This window comes from Haemaphysalis longicornis, unplaced genomic scaffold (genome assembly GCF_048455015.1).
Source record: "Haemaphysalis longicornis isolate Haplotype H1 unplaced genomic scaffold, Haemaphysalis longicornis Haplotype H1 scaffold_7, whole genome shotgun sequence".
Lineage (NCBI taxonomy): Eukaryota > Metazoa > Arthropoda > Arachnida > Ixodida > Ixodidae > Haemaphysalis > Haemaphysalis longicornis.
In genome coordinates this window covers 131,949,549-131,965,974 of record NW_027526422.1, presented here as the reverse complement: position 1 = coordinate 131,965,974, position 16,426 = coordinate 131,949,549, and the positions used below count along the sequence as shown (strand labels likewise).

The following is a 16,426-nucleotide window of genomic DNA, read 5'->3' as shown; positions in this document are numbered from 1 at the left end:
AGTGGAACCCTCTTCTCGGGTCCCATATGCGTCTAGCAGCTCCTGGCCCCTGGCTGCCAGCGCGAGCTGGATCGTCAGGTCGGGGCTAGACAACAAGGTCTCCCATCGCTCTCGGGGATCGGGTGCGGGAATAGGGGTGGGGGGCGGGCGGATCTCAAGAGACTCGCACTCGGCTTGGACGTGTGCCAGAGTGCCTTGTCTCTCCTTGCAGAACGGGCAAGTACTCTCGTACCTGTCCGGGTACATCTTGTTTAGAAGTGTCGGATGGGCTAGCGACCCCGCCTGTATTCTTCGGATTACGGTCTGCTGTTTTCGGCTCAATTGCGGGTGAGGCCTGGGAAATCTGCATCTACGCTCTCTGTACATTTCAGTAATTTCTCTATAGCTCGTGACGGGGCGCAGCTGTGCCGGCTCGTCCTCGGCCCGGACGGATAACTCTCGGGCATGATGGTCGGCGAGTTCGTTTCCTTCCACCTTCGAGTGAGCCGGCACCCACACGAGCTCTAAAGCTCGCCTCAGGGGGCCTTCGCTTGGACAATATCGCATGTGCCGCGGGGGACACCCTTCCTTTTCGGAAGCTGGCGTACGCCTTCTTGGAGTCCGTTACTATAGTGCCGGCCGTCGGGTGTGTTAGCGCGAGGGCCACAGCAACTTCCTCTGCTTCGATCGATTGGGTCGTGCGGACCGATGCGCAGGTCACCAGGGTGTCTATGGTGGTGACCGCCACCGTAGCCTTGGTTCCGTACTTGGGAAGCGCCGCGTCCGCATAGAGGACGTCGGGGTCCTCTTTGAGCTGGTGGGACAGCGCCCTGGCCCTTGCGGATCGCCTGCCTTCGTTTTTCCCGGGCTGAATGTTCCTGGGAAGGGGCTTGGTCTTTACGACGTCCCTCCACTCGGTAGGTAATGTCTGGGTGTCTGGTTGTGGTTCGATGCTCCATTCCACCTTGCGCAGGATGGCCCGTCCGTGTTCGGTCTGACTAAGTCTGATCCTTTGGTTAGAGAGGTGGGCCTCCACCATTTCGTCCACCGTGTTGTGCCTACCCATGCCCAAGAGTTTCTGCGTGGACGAATGGACGGGCACTCCCAGGGCGAGCTTGGTCGCCTTTCTGACCACCATGTCCAGGGCCTCACGGTCCGCCCTCGTCAGCTGGAGGTACGGGGCAGAGTAAGTGATGCGGGACACGATGAATGCCTGCACCAATTTCAGGGCGTCGTCTTCCTTGATTCCTCGGTTCCTGTTGGTGACTCTTCTGATCATGCTCGAGATCTGCTCGGAGACGGTCTTGATCTTGTGTGTTGCCGCGGTGGCCTTGCCGTCGTCACGCAGCAACAGGCCCACGATGCGGACCTGCTGTGTGGGCTCGATCTTTGTGCCGTCGATCGTGACGATCACGTTCGGTGGTGGTTCCTTCTTGGGTCTACCTGGCTGCACCATCAACAGCTCCAACTTCTGCGGGGCACAGCTCAGCCCGCAGGTCGTGGCGTACTCATCGACGGTGGTCGCCGCCCTCTGCAAGGTTTCTTCCACCCAGGCTTCGGAACCCGCTCGGGACGTCCACAACGTAATGTCATCGGCGTAGAACGCGTGGTCCACGCCTTCGATCTCTTGGAGTAACCTAGGCAGGGGCAGGAGGGCCAGGTTGAAAAGCAGCGGCGACAATACCGACCCTTGCGGAGTGCCCCTGTCTCCGAGCTCGATCGGGTCGGACCGTTCCTCTCCTATCCTTATGGTCGCCGTACGCTTGGTCAGAAAGTTCTCGACGTAGCCGTACGTCCTACGGCCGCAGCCCGTCTTGCGGAGGTTCTCGAGCACGCTTCCGTGGGACACGTTGTCGAAGGCCCCCTTGAGGTCCAACGCAAGTATCCCGCGGGGCGAGTGTCTCGTGGCCTTCTTGAACACCAGTTCGTTTAGCTGGAGGAGGACGTCTTGGGTGCACAGGTGCTGGCGGAACCCGTACATAGTAGCCGGCATCTGGTTCGTCTCGTCCAGGAACCCTTGGAGTCTTCGAAGAACCATGCGATCCATGACCTTGCCCACGCAAGACGTGAGCGAGATCGGGCGCATGTTCTTGATTGTCAGCGGTTTGCCCGGCTTGGGAATGAATCTCACTTCTGCTTCCTTCCATTCCGCGGGTAGTTCCGAGCGTCCCCAGGCCAGGTTGATGTGGTCCAGGAGCTCGGCCGTCGCCGCGTCGCTCATGTTGTTCAGGAGTCGGTAGGTAATGGCGTCCGTGCCGGGTGCGCTCTTTTTGTTACTCTCGTCGATGGCCGTCAGTAGTTCTGTGGTGGTAAAGGGCTCGTCCAGCTCCGGATTTTCGGGTCCCCCGTATTCCTCCGGCAGCGGGAACTGCCCGCGCTCCGTCTTAAGATACTTCGCCTTCAGGTCTTTGATGAGCCTCTTGACGTCCCCGCCGTAGGCGTTGAGGACCTTGGTGAGGTTTCGGTTCGTGGCCGCCCTACCATTTAGCGGGTCGACCAAGTGACGCAGCAGGCACCAGGTCTTGCGCGCAGACAGCATGCCCTGCAGGCCGTTGCACGTGCTCATCCAGTTCTCCCGGCAGAGCTTGGCGGCGTACTCGGAGATTTGCTTGTTCAGCGAGGCTATGCGCTTGGGCAGCTTTGTGTTCCGTCTCTGCCGTTTCCACCTCCGAGTCAGCGAGTGTCGAGCCGCCCACATGTGCGCGAGCTTGGCGTCGACGAACGGTGTCTTTGCTGTCGTGGCGACGATCTCCGTGAACTTATCGAGCGCGGCCTTCTGTTCTCGTGCCCATTCCGCGTACGGGCTTCCACTACCCTCCACGGCTTCGGCGGAAGATTCGGCCGCTTCTGCCCCGCACTTGCGCATGCGGTCCCAGTCGGTGATCCTCGCCGTGCCGATTTCCGCTCTGAACTTGGGTCCTCTGATCATCACGCTCAGGATGTCGTGGTCGGATCCCAGGCTGACGTCCTCGTTGCGCCAGGTCGCGTCGAGAGTCCCCGCGAGCCACGAGAGGTCCGGGACGGTGTCCCGGTTCGTGCCGGTTCCCCTTCGGGTCGCTACCCCAGGCTCGTTAAGGAGCGCCAGTTCCAGGTCTTCCATCGTTTTCACGAGGGCCTTGCCCCGCTTGGATTGAAACTTGTAACCCCATGTGGTGTGCGGGGCGTTGAAGTCTCCGAGGACCAGGAGCGGCCTGTTCCCCGCCAGCTGCTTCGCCTGCCCGACCGTCTCGTCGAAATCGAGGTCCCTGCGTGACGGCCTGCAGTAGGCGCTCATCACGAACAGGTTCCCTCCGCTGCCTATGGTTCTCGTGTGTATCTCGACCAGGGTGTGTTCGCAGCCCTTCTGGGCCGTGTGGTGCTAGGTGGCCGCCACGTTGCTGCGTACCAGGACCGCCGTCCCTTCTTCCGACGGGTCCGCGTAAGTCACGTATCCCGGGATTCTGGGTCTGCCGCGGGTCTCCTGGAGCGCGATCACATCCGGCTTCTGGTCGAGGCTCTCGATGTGTACTTGAAGTTCTGCCGATTTGTTCTTGATTCCCCTGCAGTTCCATTGGTAAAAGATCGTGGTCTCCCCCCCACGGTTGCGTCGTTGTTGTTGTTGTTCCTTGAACTTATTGTCGCATACCCAATCAGGGATCGGCCAAACATCAGTCGTTAATTCGAATGAGATTACTGCCTAGGTGGATGATTCAAAGAAAATTAGAAAAATTTGGAAGCTTTTTTTTCTTGTGTTGGAGTACTTGAGTTTGGAATTTGGTCAATATTGAAACAAAAAAAGGAAATAAATAAATAAATAAATAAATAAAAATAAGAAGAACAAGGAGAAGAAGAAGAAGAAGTCTATTATTGTTGTTCCTCTTCATCGTCGTTCGAGGTCACCTGGTCGCGCCTACTTGCGACCGCCCCCTTGATTTTACTGGTACTCGCGCGCTCCCTTCTCTTCCCGGAGAGGTCCGTGTACCGCATTTTTGCTTCCAAGGACGAGGTCTTGGCGGCTTGTTGGTGCAGCTTGGTGGATAAGTCCTCCATCCTGCCCTCAATCTCGACCATTTCGTGCTTCAGGCTTCCCACTTTGGACCCTAGGAGCTCCAGCTTCGTTTGCATGTCGTTCTGCTGTTGGTTTAGTTGGTTAACTGCCGCGAGGACCGCCGCCAGGCCATCCTGTAGCTGTTGCATCTGACTTGGCTCTAGCGACGCCCCCTCCGGCTTCGAGGTCTCGGCGTCCATTTTCTCGTGACGGGGCGACGACGACGTTGACGGTTCCGTCTCCCGATCGGGTAGAGGTGCGGGGTCCCGCCGCGGCACCTTGCGTTTCGTGTTGGCGTCCACGGACGCTTCGTTTGATATAACTGCCCTAGCGAGCCTTCCGCTAGCTAGCGCATCCATTTTCTCCATTAACGCCCTGATCTGCAGGTGCTGTTGGTGGATTTGAGCGTTCTGCTTTTCGATTAGCTTTTTCAGATCCGCGCATTCGCTACATTCAGGAGTTGGAGCGCTTTGGTTAGAGGGAGGAGGAGGGGAGGAAGGGGGACTGAGAGGAGGGAACTCCTTCTCGCATGCGAGAGTGACGGAAGACCTGTCGGTCCAGCCCACCTGTTTTTCGGCGTTCTTCCGTCGAAGGGACCCGGCCCGGGACTTGGACCTCGATCTCGAACGGGACCCGCGTCTGCTGCTGCTGCTCCGGCCACCCTTGGCACCGCCCGACGTCGGTGCACGGCGCGACCCGAGGGGCCGCCCGATGGAGTCCGGCCCGCGCCCCTTGGGCCGCGGGACGTGGAGCGTCGTCGGCTCTGGTGGCCCCCCTTGCGGGACGGTGTTGCCGATCGGCGGCGAGGGCTGTTGCTGCGTTGGGGTCGCCCTGTAGGACCCCTGCGTTCTTGACTTTTTTCGGCTTCTGCCCGTCGGCGTTCCCAGCGCCGGCGCCGCACCACGTAGGGTGTCTTGAAACGGGCTTTGCAGGCCCGATCTGCGGTGAGGTGGTAGCCCCCGCAGAGACCGCACTTTGGGTTACAGGTGTGCTTAGAGTCCGGGTTGGCGACGCCGCACCCCCGGCAGATTCTGTTTTGGGGATTGGGGCACACATCCATCCGATGACCGACGCGGCCGCACTGGTAACAGATGTCAATCTACTTGCGGTACAGCGAGCACTCGACCAGGAGGTTCCCATACCGGACGTAGTTGGGGACCTTGGGCCCCGCGAAGGCGATGACGACGGACGTGGTTCTTGTCTTGCCTATCCGGCTCGCCTGGAGGGCCGACGGGTTGTGCTCGTGGACCAGGAGTTCTTGGATTTCTTGGGCGGTGTCCGTCAGCGGAACGCCCCGTATAACTCCCTTGACAGTACCGTGAGGTGCCGACTCGTAAGCGCTCACCTCGTGGGACGTCCCGTCGATGACGATGCGTTCCACCAGGGCGTACTTGTCGGGGTTCTCTCTCTTTGGCGTGCTTACGATGACGATGTTCTGTTGGCGATTCGGGCATACTACGTCATCCTTGGCCGCGACCCCGCCGACTTGCGCCGCCGCGGTGATGGCTCGACTGAGCTCCACGCGGGACACCTCGCAGACTTGGAGGCCACCCCGGGGTCTCATGACGATCTTTATGTCATCGCGAGGGAGCTCCGGCATGCGGGCGGCCCGCAGCAGCCTCCCCTTGTTCAAACTTCCCGCCTTGTGGTGACGTGGGTCTCCGCCGCTAGCGCCTCCTGGAGCGCCGCTATCTTGGGTTCCACGTTGACCGTCGCCGTTGGCGGGTCCGCCGCCATCTTGGCATTCTTGGTGAGGTAGCGTTAGGCTTAGCCTGCCGTTCTTTTTCTGCTTGAGCTTTTCACCGGCGGTTTTCCACCCCAGCGCTTTCGAGACTTGTTCTGGTAAAATCTTTTCGCCTTCAACTTCGACTCTCATGGCGGTCGCCATTTTACGTCAACGGCCGCTTAGCTGATGAGCGACGGCGTCGTTTAACACAAGCAATTAGCGGCGAGATGTCGCGGCACGGTCCCAGGCCTAGCGACTACCGCGGCCGAGGCCGGGTCTTCATTAGGCTTAACGACGGGTGCCTATGGAGGATCCACAAAAGGGGCTCAAATTGTTGGAGAAATGGTCCCCTACCTCGGATTCCGGTGTTCCGATGGTTCTTGAGACTTCAGAAAGTCGTACGATGCATTTTCGGTGGGGTACGAGTTGATAAGCCGACGCACCTCTAGCACGTTTACCTTGGGAGGAGTGCGACGGAAGAGGAACAGCACGAGACGTGTGCGGGGAAGCAAAGGGAGGCATTTACTTCGCAAATGTCGACGAAAGACGATCTTTCGTCGACATTTGCAACGAAAGGAGCAGATACGCGGCCAATCTTTTTAGTACACGTTACGTTCTAGCGCGAGGCGTAAACAAGTTTCCCGGTGTTTTAGTATTGTGACTACATGAGACGACGCTTACAACGACGACATGAGACGCCGACAGCCTCAGCCCCAAAGGGGCTTCGCCCCTAAAAAAATTGGCCGCGTATCTGCTCCTTTCGTTGCAAATGTCGTCAAAAGACTATAATACCCCTGCTACACTGGGGTCCAAATGTCATTTGAACCAAATGTCATTTGACTAAAATGGGTTGCTTCAAATGCCATTCAGAATCCGCCGTGCTACACTACAATTTCTATTGCATTTGAAAGCTTTCACAACTGTTCGCTGTGCTGTAGTGGCGCTGTTGTTGCCCCGTTCCGTTTTCATACACTAATACAACAATCAAACTTAGGAGCAGTCCGAGGCAGTAAAATATCAAATTAGAAGAGACACCAGTTTTGACTCTAAATATGGCTGTCTTGCGTTGTTTTTGTTTGTGTTTTTTGCAACTGACCCACTGGTTTTGAGAGTATGAAAATTAAATATGTTAATTTCGTATTTTAAGTAAATAAACAGTGAACAAAGTTTTACAAACAACAATATTTTGTTTGTTCTACGTACGGAAGAAGTATTATATTTTTTACTGCCGATCGAAGACGCTACGTCCGAGAGTGCTGGAAAGGCATTTGAAATCTTAAATGTCTCTCTCGGTACTCATTTGGCTCAAATGTCATTTGAGCCAAATGGCATTTAAAAACTTAGTGTAGCCGCACAACTTGGCATTTGAGCCAAATGACATTTGGTTCAAATGACATTTAGACCCCAGTGTAGCAGGGGTATTAGACGATAGTCTTTGCAGACATTTGCCAAGGAAGTGCCCCCATTCGCTTTCCCGCTCACGTCTCATGGTATTCCTGTTCCGTCGCAACATCCCGAGGCAAACACACTAAAGGTTTGCTCAAGGCGATTTGAATTTACCGCGTTCCACTGCTACAGGCGGGGTTCCTCGATGCCAGCGTTGCAGTACGGCGGAGACGCGCGTGAATCGAGGCGGCCGACTTCAAGGTTTATAGAACCGCGTTGCCGTGCTCCACGTCCGTTCAAAGCAGAACGTGAAACCTAGCTAGTGGAACCTTTCTTTGCTGTTGCCGCGTGATTTCTCATATGCCGCCCGGAGGTGGCGCGGGCAACAGCAGGCTGCAGAAGATGTAGAATATCATTTGCTATCGAAAAACCAAGCATCCAGAAATTGTTAATAAAGGAACACTGTAAATATCTCTTGTGTACTGATTTCCTGTCTTATATTTGCGTAATGTCTTGTTCTTGTTCAACAAAGTTGACAAGCATGAACATATAAACCAGGCTTAGACGTTTACATTTGGCTGTGAGTATATAAGATTTGCGCAGTAAGCATTTTTTTTACTTTGGCCGGGTGGCTGAATCGAGTCACAGACAGACAGAGAGAGAGAGAGAGAAGTAAACTTTATTGAGAATGTCCGGCGGAGGTAGCGGGGAGGACCACGCAGGGTCGCCCGCCACCCGACGTAGTTAAGGCGTCTTCGGGGTGTTGCCTCCCCGACTCCCGCTAGGCCGGCCCGCTGTCGACCTGTGGGGTTTATACCCCCGGTCTCCAGCCGGCTCAGCCCCACGCGTTTGTCGGGCAAGAGCCACCTCGAGCCGCTGGACGGCCTGCAATTGTTCTGTCAAGTCCTGCGATAACACTGCACGAGCTATATCTTCCGGCAGTCGCCCGGGAGAGGCGACCGCTTCTTCCGGATGTAGGTCACAGTCCCAGAGGATGTGGGTCAAAGTTGCTTTAGCCCTTTTGCACACACTGCACACTTCACTTTCGAACACCTCCGGGCACACGTAACGCGCAAGCGCCGGCGTGAGCACGGATCTAGTTTGAAGTTGTCTGTATAACACCGCCTGTTCGCGTGTCAGTCCCGGGTGGGGCGGGGGCATGGTTCGGCGACCGTACCGGTACCAGCCCAGCACCTCCGCATACCCGAGTAGTGGGTCCGTTTCGTCGTCGTCATCACTGCACATATCACAGTCTTCACAGTCCGCTCCTTCCGCCGAGGCGAGGGCGGTGGGGGCGGCCGCGCGGTTGGTAAGTGCTCGCGCGGCGGCGTCCGCCGTCTCGTTGCGGTTGGGATGGCTGCTGCTGCCGCTGCCTGTAGTTATTGTATGCGCCGGGAACCACCTCAGATGGGTGGCCGGCACCGAGTCGTTCACTGCACTGCAATGTACCACGCGCACTGCACTGGCACATACTGAGTTGCGGGCGTAGTTCTTGATTGCCGAGCGGGAGTCGCTCAGTATCGTCGAGCACCGACGGTCCGTGAGGGCAAGCGCAATGGCCACTTCCTCTGCTTGGCATGCCGACGGTGCCCGGATGCTGCAGGCACTGTACACTTCACCGGTCGTGGCTTTGACCACCACTGCCACGTAAGTGTCTTTTCTGTCTGCGTACTTGGCCGCGTCCACGAAGAGGGCGCCGGTGTCGTTCGCGTACGTGTCTGTAAGGGCCTTGGCTCTTGCGGCACGTCTCACCGGGTTGTTGTCGGGATTGACATTCCGTGGGAGCGGTGTTATATTGAGCCTTTGTAGGGTTTCTGCCGGTAAGACTCCGGCTTCTTGCTGCTGGGGTGGGGTTGTTGCCCCTGCGAAGCCCAGCCAGGTGAGGATGCTCCTGCCCGTTCTGGTCGTCGAGAGGCGTTCTAGTTGCGCGGTTCGTTGAGCTTCTGCAATCTCTTCGAGGGTGTTGTTGACCCCCAGCTCGAGAAGCCTGGCCGTGTTGGTGCAGTTCAGAAGCCCCAGTGCGGCCTTGTGGGTTTTGCGAATTGCTGCGTTGATTTTGTCTCGTTCTTGCACTTTCCAGTAGTGGAACGCACCGATGTACGCCACGTGACTGGTCGCGAAGGACTGGACCAGTCGGAGGAGGCTTGCTTCCTTCATTCCGTGGTGTCTCGTGGCTACCCTCTTTATGAGACGGGTGGCCGTCCCGAGTTTGGTGATGAGTCGGTCTACTGTGGTGCCGTTGCTTCTGTTGGCCTCCAGGAACATGCCGAGGACCCGGAGCGTCTTGACTTTGGGGATGACGGTGCCGTCTTTCGTGTGAAGAGTGATCTTCGCGGAGTCTTCCGTTGCCTGTTTGCGGTACCTTCCCGATGAAGGGATGATCAGCAGTTCGGATTTTTGCGGCAAACACTTGAGGCCCGTACCATCCAGGTGGTCTTCGATGGCGTTCACTGCTGACTGCAGCGTCTCCTCGATGTGGCTGTCACTGCCCCCGGGGACCCACAGCGTGATGTCGTCCGCGTAGATGGTATAGCGGACTTGTGGGACCTCCGAGAGCAGTCGGTTGGCCACGCCGATCATGACGAGGTTGAAAAGGAGTGGTGATATGACGGAGCCCTGGGGAGTACCGACGCTCCCCAGTGCCCTTTCTGACAGTTGTAAATTTCCCGCTTGGATCTTCACGGTTCGTTCAGACGAAGTCCCGGATGTAGTTGTACGAACGTCGTCCCATGCCCAGCCTGGAGACCTGCGCCAAGATGGCCGAGTGGCGCACCTTGTCGGAGGCACTCTGGAGGTCGAGGCCCAGCACCGCCCTGTTGTCGCGGGTGGGGATGGACGAGTCGAGGATCTCGTGTTGCAGCAACAGCATTGCATCTTGGGTGCTGAGCTTCTCCCTGAACCCTAGCATGGTGTCGGGGTAGAGGCCTTCGGTTTCTAGGTAGCGTTGCCATCTGTTCCTGAGAACGTGCTCAAGGACCTTTCCCACGCACGATGTAAGAGAGATCGGGCGCAGGTTCTCAATGCTGGGTGGTTTGCCGGGCTTGGGTATCAGGACCGTCCGGGCCGTCTTCCATTGTGGGGGTAGTTTTCCCGCTTGCCAGCATCGGTTGAAGTACTTTGTGAGGGCGGTGACCGCCCCGTCGTTGAGGTTTCGCAGGGCCTTGTTGGTGACCTGGTCCGGGCCGGTAGCAGATTTGCAGTTGAGTTCTTGCAGCACTGCGCGTACCTCCCATTCTTCGATGTCTTGATCGAGGGTCGGGTTGGCCGCGCCTTGGTATTCTTCGTGTTGTTCGGCTGCTGTGCTGGGCAGGTACTTAGCGTTTATCCGCTTGCCCGTTTCTTCCTCTCCCAGCTCTCTGATTGCAGTGAGCATGGTCTGGGACAGTCTGTGCTGTCGGTATCCCCGGGTCGACGTGTCGTCCAGGAGATGTCGAAGGAGTTTCCAGGTTTGACCCTTGTGGAGTTGGCCGTCTGCAGCACTGCATGCCGCGTACCACCTCTGGGTACACAGGTCTTGACTGTACTTCTCGATGGCTCGTGCAAGCTCCGCCACCCGTTTTCGGAGCCTGCGGTTGTGCCGTTGGCGCTTCCACCGACGCTGCATCGACTGTCGCGCTTCTATCATGTGGGCCAGCTTGCTGTCCACTTGCTGTATGTCACCATCAGTGTCCAGCTCTGTGGTCGCTTCGGACGCCGCCTGTTTGATGGCTGAGGTCCATTCGTCGATGTCTGCGATGTCCTGTTGCGTGCCTTCCATGACCGAGCGGAAACGGGCCCAGTCCGTGAGCCTGTGCTTGCGCCTTTGTTCTGCTGTGTGGGGCCTGGCGGTCGGTAGCACCAACTCGAGAATATAGTGGTCGCTGCCCAGGTTATGTCCTGTATTGCTCCACCTGACATCACCCTTGGTCCTGTCTGACACTCGGACGAAGGACAGGTCCGGGTTGGTATCCCTCGTGGTGGATGTGCCGATTCGGGTAGGGGTTGCCGGGTTCGTGTAGAGGATGAAGCCGGCGTTCGTGGCTTCGTCGAGCAGGTCCCGCCCTTTGACTGTTGTGCGACTGTATCCCAGCTCTTTGTGGGGGGCGTTGAAGTCTCCGCAGATAGCAATTGTTTCGCTCGGAGCCGTCCGTGTCGCTTTGTGCAGGAGAGCCTTGAACTTCTGTTGTCTGTGCGTGGGGTTGCTGTAGACGTTCACGAGCAGGAAGGAGTCCTGCCGCTTCTTGCCGATTACCACCTCGGTCGCGCAGTGTTCGATGGTGCTACGGTCGAGGAAGTTCTCGTGTTTGATGAAGGTGAGTCCCTTTCTCACGAAAGTGCACACGCCCTGCGCCGCTCCCTTACCGCAATCTCGAACGCTTGGGGGGCTGGCGTATGCACGGTAGCCGGGCAAGGACGGTGCATTTTCTGTGTGGGTTTCTTGAATCATGATGATGTCCGGTGGTTGTTCGATGCTTAGCAGGTGTTGTTGCAGGACCGCCTTCCGGCACCGGAACCCGTTGGCGTTCCAGTGCCAGATCTTCAGGCCTGGGCTTGTTGTTGGTGTGCTGGCCATGTTGGTGGACGCGCTTGGGCGGTGGGGTTGCAGGTGTTTGCCACGTCATCGTTGCGGCCAAGCTTGCGGTAGAGAAATTCTTGGAGTGCGTCGAGACGGCGCTCGACGGCGGTAAAGCGGGCGTTTACACGGTGCTCGAAGGCGTCCATCCGTTTCTCGAGTCTGTCGATTCGTTCAGTACAGCGGCGGAGACGCACAGCGAAGCTGATTCCGTTCTTTGCTCGTGGTTCCTGCTCTTCGTTGGGCGATTGTGGGGGTTCGTCTTCCTGCTCCTCCATGTCGATTTCGGGGGAGGGTGATCGTGGAGTCTTCGCCTCGGGTTTCGGTGCTTTCATGCTGGGTTGTGGAGCTTGTGAATTCGACGGTTGGCTTACCGGTTGTGTCGCTGCCTGTTGTGGTTGTTGCTGATGCCGTGGTGTCAGCGACTGGGGGCGGGACGGCCCTGTTCCCACCTAGGCTGGGTCGATGCTGGCGGCGTCGGACGTTCGCGTTGCTGTTGCGGGTTACTCAGGTGTCTCAGCGCCTCTTCAAGGCGCTGGTCCAGGCACCTGATTTCTGCCTTGAGGCTGGCGTTGTCTTCTCGTAAGGCTTGCATCGCGTCTTTCGGCTGTGACGATTTATCCCGGCGTTGCTTAGAGTTCATGACGACGTCGGTCCACGTGACTCTTTCGCGGGAGCGGGATTCTTTGCGACTGTTTGCGCTGGCGCGCCGTTTTCTTCTGCTCCTGCTTTCCCGCCTCCTCGATGTCTCTCGATCGGGGTGGGCGAAGCTTGGCCACGTGCAGCTGCGGCTTCGTCCTCTGCGACCGTGAGGCTCGAGGAGCGGAAAATTGGCGGGATTTCTGCTCGGAACATGCACTCGCTTTGGTGACGTCGGCTTGGTTCGTTCCCAGCGACGCTTCTTAACCAGGTAAGGCATCTTGAAGCGATTGGTACAGCCAGGCGCTCCGGATGGGTGCTGTCCACCGCACAGTTTACAATGGGGTTTACACTCTTCTGCGTGATTTTCGCCCGGATTTGGCTTGCCGCAAGCGAAGCATACTTTCGTCTGCGGCTGTGGGCATACATCTTGGCGGTGGCCTATCTTGCCGCATTGTCGGCACACCTGATGATGTTGGCGGTAAAGGCTGCAGCGCACGAGTACGGCGCCATACTTCACTGTTGCAGGTACCTTGTGGCCTTGAAATAGGACGATCACCGCGTTGGAGTCGCCTATTCTGTGGGCGTCAATTGCCGTTGGGTTGCACGTGTTGACCACGTTAGCCCTAATGTCGTCGGGGGTGTCCGTGGCTGCTATATTGTAAATTACTCCTTTAGCGGTGCCGTGTGGTGCCGCATGGTAGGCATTGACTTCAAATACTTGATCTCCGATGTTAAGCGTGCGTAGATGAGCGTATCTCATTGCTCGTTGCTCGCTTGGGGTGATGAGCACTATAATGTTTTGCGCCACGTTAGCGCACACTGTGTCTTCGAGGGTTTCCTCTCGTGATGTGCCTGTTGCAGCCATAATTGCCGTCATGAGTGCCGAAGCTTCCACGCGGCCGGTATTGAGCCCGCCTCGGGGCCGTACAATGACTTTATGCTCGTCTCTGGGAATATTCGCCGGCATGCGGGCGGCCTTCGTCATGCTTGCAGTAACTCTTCGCGCGAATTGCGCCTGGGGAGATCGTGGTTCATGCTTCTTGGCGGTAGACTCACCGTTAGCACGTAGCGGTGGGGTTTCTCGATGCGGCTGCGCGCGTCTCGTGGCGAGAGTCCACCCCGCGGTGTCGCTCGCCTGTAGGTCCTCGCCGGGGACTGCGACGACGGTGCGTCCGTCTCGTTGGCCCAGTTGCAAGTGGAGATTCTGGTGCTCTTCGCTTTCGGGATCGGGCTCGTACTCCGTATCCATCGCTGAGGCCATGTCCCGCGAGGCAGTGACGATGGTGGGGCCGATGGCGTGCGGCCGAGCGCGTGCTTCGGATGGAGATGCATCGGCGGCACGTGGCGGCGGCGGCGGTGGCGGCGATCGCGCCGTTGCCATGGCAGCAGATTGGAACTCCGTTGTTAGGCTTAGCGGGCGTCGGGCATGACTGCTGCCTTTGGGAGGTCGGTTTGCAGTGTAAAAACGGTCAAATGCGGCAATTGAGGCACGAAAATGATCCACGAGACTTGCCGAATAGTGTGAACTGGACGGTTCAGGTCACAGCGTCGATGACCTGGTAGGAAGAGCGTAGATTCTGCAGCTCGGTGTTGTGCCGTCTTTCCAAGCCGAGGACGATGATGATGATCTTCTGCTCCGGTCAAGAACAACACCGGATCCGGGACCGTGCCAAGGACGCAGATTTTCAGCGCCGAGGTCTTTCCAACTCTGCCAAACGCCCAAAACGAGGTGAGCGATTGGGTTAGGGCTGCCTCCCGGCCTCTCTGCTCCCTTTCCTTCCCAGACAGACAGACAGACAGACAGACCAAAATTTCTGGGTTTAAGTAGCCCAAGAAAGACTATCATCTTTAATACAGAGCGCACGTGAGCGCGTACCCCGAGGCGACCGCCCGGCGCCGTCTAGTCTTCCGGGTGGGCTTACGCCGCATGAGGAGCTCCCTCCTCCATCGTCGCCGTCGTGTAGCGACCGGTGCGCCACGGGTCCACCGCGACGAAGATGATGAGGACAAAATCTGTCAAGCCATCCCTTCGCAATCAACATGCGTAAATGGCCACCGGACCAGCTGACCAAAAAATTTACGCCCACCTCCCCTCGCGGGAACCCTGCTGTGATGCGACACTGAGGGGGTTCCAGAGTACAAGCGCAAGCGGAGAGCGACCGTCGACCTAAAGGCCGCCAGAGCGCGGCACACCGGTTATATGCGCAGCGCCGAAGGAGAGGAGACCGCGGAGAGAGAGGGCGTTGCACATGCGCACAGCGCGCGCTCCGGAAGGTCCCTGAAATTACTAAGGTAGCGCCATCTTTAGATCTCGCCGCCTTTCGCCCTCGCCCGCGCTCCTTTCCTCCGTTTTTTGCCATTTTCTTTTCGCCGGCGAACGCCGCGCGCCATTGGCCAACGGCCAGTGACGTAGTACCTCGTCCCCGCGTTGTTTGTTTTTTCTTCTCTTCGTCGCCACTGTCCATTTAAATTCGCCATTTTAGGCTCAGCTGCTTCGGAGAAGGCCTTATCGAAGCCGCCAACGTATAACAACCGGAGAGTCAGCTGCTTGTTTCAAACAAGTGTTGCGTCGGCGTCACTTTATGTAGCTTCGCGATGCCGAGTTGTTGTGCCTTCGGTTGCTCGAATAAGGTCAGTGCAGTCACGGCCAGCTCGGCTGTAGCAAGCTGTAATTTATCAAAGCCCACACATGAATCAATATGTTAGCTGTACAGCATAAAAAGGATTCACAATTGCGCTTGTTAGCGCACTTCTGGCCTTGGAATACGGTAGTTATTATAGAACTGGGCACTACAGCTAATTGTAAGCTGAGCGCAATCTTTAACTGCGCGTTCTTTGTGCCAGCCTTTTCCAGATATGCCCGACAGGGCCTTACTCGAAGTAATTGTGAACGCCAATCGCACGAACATTGCTATGCCACGGACGCACTGCCAAAAGTACAGCCGTCATGGGCGAGGCCAACGAGGAGACGCGAGAACTTTGACCCTGACAGCAGCCTATAACGACGTGAAGGTGACATATATTTTGCAACAGCATCAAAGCACCGGAAAGTGCACGGAATAAAGGTGGCATGAATGTCAGTAGCCAATGCGGGACGCATACTGAGCGCTGCCTAATGACCTACAGCTAACGAAAAAAACGCGAACGCAAAAAAAGCCAACGCAGCGCTCGAACTGCCGCGAACCAAGGTCACCGCGAACGATGCGCAAGCCCTCTGTGTAGCGCTTGCACGACCACAACTTAATCACGCAAATGCAAGGACGGAATTACTGTAACAGAGCAATTTGAAATGTCCACGTTCGATCCTTTCGCGTTCGCGAACTATCCTGAGCATGCCGCACACGTAAACAAACACCGCGCTGTCCGTATGCGCCAGCGGCATCCATCCCGCAAATATCTTCTTCTACACAAAAATATACAACAAAACAGCCTCACTTAGAGCGTGTTGGTAATACGGGGCTCTAGAAATACTATTAATGCTACCAAAGAGCGATTGTGGCGCGAAAACAAGTGCAAACTGCACGAAAAACTGCAGCGAGCGGCCCGAAGCGTTGCGAGGGCGTCTGCTCTGAGGAAGCCAACAAAAATAGCGGCCCCGCCGCGGAGTTAAAGGGACCAATGAAAGGGACCGCGGCGCCGCGGGTGAGGGGAGAGAAAAAAGAGGAGGGCAGCGGAGAAGGAGGGAGCAGTTTGCGCCATAGAGTTTCTAACAGTATACATTACTAAGAAACTGTATGGTTGGCGCTACCTTAGTAATTTTAGGGACCTTAGCGCTCCGCCGAGTGCAGCGCCGCCAACCGTCGCGCTACGCCGCGCGCCGCAGATGTTTGGGTGAGAGGGTGCGCTATCGCGGAGAGGGGGGGAGAGGCGCAGCAGCGCGGACAACGGACGCCGCGACGCAGGAGGGACAGAGCCGAGAGCAAGAGATGCTCTCAGCGTCGCATCTAATAAGTGGAGTTCTGCCGAGGCGAGGACGCGCTTCAAGGGGATTTGCCCTACGTGGCTGTGCCGTCGCAAGACGACGACGCGAGGGAGACGGCGATTGCTACTGAAGAACTTTGAAGATTGCTACTGTACGAACTTTGTCTTTGCTTGACAGTGCCGCTTTGCACTG

At 57.2% G+C, this 16,426-nt stretch overlaps 1 protein-coding gene across 1 annotated transcript; it reads right to left on the bottom strand.

Annotated features, from left to right (window-relative positions):
• Positions 1-9,807: 9,807 nt before the first annotated feature.
• Positions 9,808-11,670, bottom strand: LOC144146536 (uncharacterized). Its single transcript, XM_077678478.1, has 2 exons — positions 10,174-11,670; positions 9,808-9,864 (listed from the first exon to the last, which is right to left on the bottom strand). The coding sequence occupies exons 1-2, from the start codon at positions 11,668-11,670 to the stop codon at positions 9,808-9,810; spliced, it is 1,554 nt and encodes a 517-aa protein (XP_077534604.1).
• Positions 11,671-16,426: the final 4,756 nt, after the last annotated feature.